Genomic DNA, 6,441 nt, shown 5'->3' with positions numbered 1-6,441 from the left:
GGGTGACCTTTTCTATTAAAATAAAAGTATATAAAAACTTATATAATTAGACAAGTAGATTACGGGTAAGTCGACTGTTAGAAATATAAAGTTCCTAGACAGACTTAGGAACCATAAATAATTAAATTATAAATACATTGTATTTGGAACCTACTTTAATTTTAATGAAACTTAGACCCAAATATAGACAAAAATATATTCATTCCAAAGACATATTTATTATTTTATAAAACGTCCTACTTTAAAAAAATATAAACAACAATAACTAAAACGGTTGAATTAAATGATAATTAAATATATATATATATATTGAAATTATATGGTTTCGTGTCCTCCACATCCTTCATTTCTTTTAAATAAAATAATATTAAAAATAAAAGATGGCATGTTGGGTAGGAACGTGTCATCAAGATAAAACATAAAGGAATAAAATAATAAATAAAACATGACTACTCAATTTTTAGTAGGTATACATGTCCTCCAATCAAACACTAAATTCATTTCTAACTGATACGTGGCCATCTACTAACTAGCTTCCAATATTTTCGTAAGTATATATATAGAAACATCAGTCTTTGATGAAATTGCCATATCTCTCTCTCGATCTCTTTACATAACAATTCGCCAACTTCCTGTCTCTCTCTAAATATTTATTATTTAATAAATAATAAAACCCTGCCCCGTTTTAAGTCCCGATTAACGCTACCCTTTCCGATTGATCTGAGTTCCATAACGCATGTCAAGGCTCTGCCCGACTAAGTTCGTTTGGATTCTATCTCGGAACATCGGGACAAGGTCGATTTAGGGGTACTATACTTACCACGAGTGCATTATATATATTTTTATATATATATATATATAGCTCAGAAGTTATACCCAAAATTTATACCAGGAGATTTTCTAGTTGAACCCTAAAGTTACACAGTGGGTCCATTTCTTTTTCTCACCATTTTATTCTTTTTTTGTAAGTTACCAAAACTATTATTTATTATTTATTATTTCTATTTTGTAAACAAACTTTCATCAAAAGTCATACCTATTATTTTATTTACCCAATAGGGAACCATAGTTGGGACACCCAAGTAATCCTGCACAACTCCTAAAATTTCCAGAACAATCAGAATCAGGATCAGGGCCCCTAAAACTCAGGGGGGGCAAAACCCTAGTTACAATTATCTAAATAACTTGCTGGCCGTTTTGAATTTTACGATTTCGTCAACTCAGCAAGCCTAGTTAGGGACGTGGCTACCTATAGAAAATAGGTTACCCCTCGCGTAGCGCGACGCCCAGGGGGGTACCCCTCGCGCTACGCGACAGGGTCAAATTTCATGTATAAATAGGAGAGGTTGGGACTTGAAATTCTGCGTTTGAACGACAAAGAAATTCGTCTGAGGCACGGAGTTATGCTCTGTTTACTACACAAACACACACAAACCTCGAAACGCTGCCGCAATCAGGATAATAACTCGATCGCTATTACGATTCATTTTCCGAGTGATCAATATATCCAAGGAATGCCTAAGTGCCGCCCACATTGGGTTATGCTTTGTCGTTTGTCGGTAATCCGATAAATGAGTTGAAGCATTGTACTTTGTCGTTGTCGATAATTCGATAATGAGTTGAAGTACTATACTTTGTCGTTTGTCATTTTGATAAATGAGTTGAAGTATTGCACTTGGTCATTCATTGTGAGAAATTGATCTCGGGAAATTATCGTAACTGCTGTATTGATCATTAACCCGGTTTTTGTGAAATTCGTTAAAGTTCGAATCTCATGACTACCGTTAAGGTTTGATTTGGGTTTTACACCAATACGTATTCTATTCTGTTAAACCACCAAAAACACTCCCAACTACACCCTTACAATCAAACAAACTATTAAATCATCAGAAGATCCAGAATAATAAATGCCTAATTATCGAAAGAAGTAGAATCAAGAAGTTTGTTAATTCAATCCTGCATGCTGAATTGTGAGTCATTCTCTTTTTATTAACTGTTTTACAATACTCCAAATTATTTTCAGAGTTATAATTACAGTGATTAAGTTTATGTAATCACCAAATTACATCCGGTATGTGGGGTATTGTGCACATTATTATTATTGTTTAAATCACATTAGGTGGGCGAGCCTAAAAGTAAGTGATATACGTCACTCATTGGGCCAGCCAATGGTGATATGACCACAGTCACAGAGCTGGTCTGTGACAAATACCTATTCTTGAAATGTTGGTTGATAATAAACATATGTAAAAACTCTTAATACTGTAAATTATAACAAATGTGTCGTTTTCAGTAAAATGAATGAACTCACTCAGTATTTCCCGCTGACAAAACCTTTTTAAAAACGCATTTCAGGTAATTACAGTAGATTGGAGTAAGGATTGGATCCGGCACTAAAAGACTTCAAGAAGTGGCTTATTTTATTAATTAAATCAATTTAAGAAATATTGTTTTCATTAAAAGCTACCTTTGTAAAACATGGAATTTATTCCATCTATTTAAATAAAAATCCGGTGTTTCTAAACTCTGATATTTTTCCTAACTCACGGTCCTGATGAAATTTCCGCTGCAATGTTTTTAAAAAAAAAAATAATAATAATCACCGGTACCACTGGACTGCTCGCGACTTCCGATTCCGGCTAGATGGGGTCGGGGGTCGTGACACATATGCTGGATCAGGGTGTTGATTAATGAGTGCAAAAATAAAGGGAAGTATATCTCAAAATGTTAGTGATGAATGCTGGTCCAGGATAGTTGCTGCTATACTTGTTGGACTGTGGCTGATTAGTAGTCGAATAGTTAGAGTTTGGGAGATGGGCCAGAGTGCTAAATAAAAGTGCGATTAATATGGTCTGGTTAATTGTTGGATTAGTAAGAATTGGGCTTATTTGGTTTAGAATAAAATGGGTTTGTTTTATACATTGGTAACAAGCTTGGAAATTGGGCTGAAGATATGCTCTGTAGTTGGGCTATTATTGGTGGTAAGAAAGCTGAAACAAGAAATTGCAAAAGGAAGGATCTATGGGCTAACAAGTATTATGCATTTTTCTTGAATTTTTGTTTATGTTGTTTTACTCTAGTTTGGTTCTCATTTGTCATGTGACTTGTGATTTTACATCAAAATCTGTTCAATAAGGCGTTTTTCTAACATCTTATTTATGTTGGTTTGCATTTTCATTTGTTATATGATTTTTTTCATCGTTTTAAGGTTTAAGGTTTGAGTTAAGTTTCCACCCTCATACTGTCAACGCGCGGGTTCCCCACTAGTATTTAAGAAAGGATATCTTTTCTTTATTATAAAACCCTCAACTATATAACATTCACATAATCCACAATATTTGTGTATATATATATATATATATATATATATATATATATATATATATATATATATATATATATATATATATATAGGGGAGGGTTATCTTGAGAACGCTAAATATTGCGAGAACCGTGAGAACGAATAAAAAAACCAATCAAAACCAAATTTTTTTAGTACAAACCTCATTGTAATTAAAATACAACATCAAAAAAAGAATTTACAACATCAAATAATTCATTTCTCCTCTCAAAATCACTTTTATTAGAATTTTTACACATGTGTAAATATAACAAATTTACAGATGTGTAAATGGCAAACTTACACATGTGTAAATTTTCTTTATTTACAAATTCACGTAAATTTAAACGTATAAATGAAATTTATAACACTGTATTCGAATAATAATGATAAGTGTAAAAAGAAATTTTGAATTTGAATTGTTTTTGACAAAGTTTTCGCGATTTTTTGATTCGTTCTCACGGTTCTCGCGATATTTAGCGTTTTCATTTAAACCCTCCCCTATATATATATATATATATATATATATATATATATATATAGGGGAGGGCTATATAGAAAACCCTATATATAGAGAAAACCCTAGAAAACCCAACCTCCCGACATTTTTTTTGAAAAAAATAACACATGTAATATACATGTTTTTAAGAGTTTTGGGCCAAAAAGATCAAAAAAGCGCCGAAGGAATGATTTAAAAAAAATCAGCAAGTTTCTGTCTTTTGTGCCTAACACATGTTAGGCAACCGGACATTGCTGAAATTTGTTTATTTTTTTTAAAAACATCCCTTCGGCGCTTTTTTGTTTTTTTGGCCCAAAACACTTTAAAACATGTATATTACATATGTTATTTTTTTTTAAAAAAAATGTCGAGAAGTTGGGTAAAAATGGGAGGAGATTTGAGTTTCCAGAGTTTTCAAAAAACTTAAGGGTTTTCTGTCTAGCCTTCCCTTATATATATATATATATATATATATATATATATATATATATATATATATATATATATATATATATATATATATATATATATAGGATCAGGTTCAAACGTGAACAAATTTCCTAGCGTGAACCGCGTGAACTGATCTGAACCATTGATTTCATATACATAGAGGAAGGGTAAGATTGTAACTTTATGTAAATATTCAATTTATATTATTTTCATATTAATTTCAAAATCTTAACAATAAAGAAATTTTCAGTTTCACAATATATTCAAACATTGGTTGATAACTTTGACATTTTCAAAATCATAACTTATTTTTAATTTATTTACCAAATCTTAACATATTTTATATTTTTCAACATTATCTTTCTTAATTTATTCAACAAACATCCATAATCTTCTTCATATTTGATCCACAATATTCGTATGAACCAGTTTTCAATTCCAGAATTCATCACGTCCCACACGAACAACGTTACCTCGTTCATCCAGTTTTCAAAACCTGAAAATTATCTCGCCGGACATTTGTTGTCGTCTTTAACATCGTCGTCGCCAGCAGTCGCTGGACTTTGAAAGTTAAGCCGGACCAACATTCCGGCGAATCCGTTATTGTATTACATTGGTTGTTATCTGCTGCTCATTGATCATCGTAGTTACTGTTTTCTGCAGCCGATTAATCATTGTAGCCTAGGTTGTACAATTAAATAGTTATTCAGTTTTTGATTGTTTTCCAATTTCAACTTTAATATACAGTTAGAACGTGTTTTTTTGTGTTTGTAATTCAATTGGTGTCGTTCGAGTACATTGAAACATAGTTGAAATTTTTCCGGCAGGTGATACTCTAATTCATTCATGGCCGACCCAGAAATTGACAATCACAATTCTGACCAAAACATTGGCGATAATGTCTTCGTTACAACAATGGATCGGCCAGGTAGTGTAATCGTATGACCATAGATTCTAACGAACATGTACTACTGTCATTGTTTTAGTTCGTATTAGCAATATTTCAATTATAGTTTTAGTCTTTTTTTGGTTGAACTATATTTTTCAGTCATCTTTTTTATTGTGTATAACTCTTATGTCCGACGTACACATGTGTACTGCTGTGTTCTATACACTCCAACAGGATAGTACACTATACACTCCAACAGGATAGTACACATGTGTATAATACACGGTAATTACATGTCAATAGCATAATCTTAGTTAATGAACATTCTAAGACCCGCATCGTTTTGTCCCGTGTTTCTTTGAATGATTCTTTTGAATGACATTAAGAGATAAGATCTTTGCAGAAGTTCCATATGATCCGGAAGTTAATAAGAAGGCTGTCGTCTACCAGGAAATTCTTTCGCATGCAATACCAGAGGAGGTATCTTGTACCGCACCGAATAAAATACGTAATAAAGGATGTGGGAAGCATAAACGACCGGTTGGCCCAAAGGAAATAGCAATAAAGAAATTCAAAAAACATAGGAGAAAATGTAATTTTTGTGGAAACCGGGTAAGGAAGCATGATAAAAGGAATTGTCCACTTAAAAAAGGTAAGCCAACGAAGGATGATTCATCTACCGAAGAAGATGACGATGAAGAAGACGATGAACAGTATGAGTATGACGAAGGAAACGAAACTGGTACTTATGGCGAAGGAAACGAAACCGGTACTGATGGCGAAGATAACGTTAGTGACATTTAGCAATTACTTGAATTTACAAACAATTGAAAACAATTTGGTGTACCTTTTATTCTAATTGTTTTATGGTTTTTTCTACCGTTTTGATAATTTCTTTTGTGATTGTTTGATGCATAATTGTTTTTGAGAATGTTCAATGCATAACAAAACCTATTATCACTTTGTATTTTAACAGAATGACTTTGTTTTACATCGATGAAAAAAGGTCCATAAAGAAATATGCAACATCCCTGTTTATGGGTACTCTTCTATTTTTTGTACACCGGTGTACTTGGATGTTTACATCACAAATACTCATGTGTAACAACTTTACTAAGTGATAACTATGATCTTTAATATATTTGTGAAAACGTTTAATACATAAAAACCATACTAATACCATTTTTAACAGTATGACTTCGTATTATATCGGTGATAAAAGGTCCACAAAAACCATTCCTGTTTATTGTAAAAATCTGAAAA

At 32.2% G+C, this 6,441-nt stretch overlaps 1 protein-coding gene across 2 annotated transcripts; it reads left to right on the top strand.

Moving 5' to 3' along the window:
• The first annotated feature begins 605 nt into the window (after window positions 1–605).
• LOC110936466 lies at window positions 606–6,145 on the top strand. Of its 2 annotated transcripts, none has more exons than XM_035976627.1 (3): window positions 606–1,970; window positions 5,117–5,217; window positions 5,582–6,145. In XM_035976627.1, exons 2-3 carry the CDS (start codon window positions 5,136–5,138, stop codon window positions 5,980–5,982), a joined length of 483 nt encoding a protein of 160 aa, XP_035832520.1. In that variant the 5' UTR covers window positions 606–1,970; window positions 5,117–5,135; the 3' UTR covers window positions 5,983–6,145. The 2 variants fall into 2 exon arrangements, with proteins under 2 accessions (XP_035832520.1, XP_022034558.1); XM_022178866.2 differs by lacking the exon at window positions 606–1,970 and adding an exon at window positions 2,547–3,033.
• Window positions 6,146–6,441: the final 296 nt, after the last annotated feature.

The sequence above is a fragment of the Helianthus annuus genome, chromosome 1, assembly GCF_002127325.2.
Source record: "Helianthus annuus cultivar XRQ/B chromosome 1, HanXRQr2.0-SUNRISE, whole genome shotgun sequence".
Classification (NCBI taxonomy): domain Eukaryota; kingdom Viridiplantae; phylum Streptophyta; class Magnoliopsida; order Asterales; family Asteraceae; genus Helianthus; species Helianthus annuus.
The sequence above is the reverse complement of the archived record's forward strand: the minus strand, read 5'-3'. Positions and strand labels throughout refer to the sequence as shown.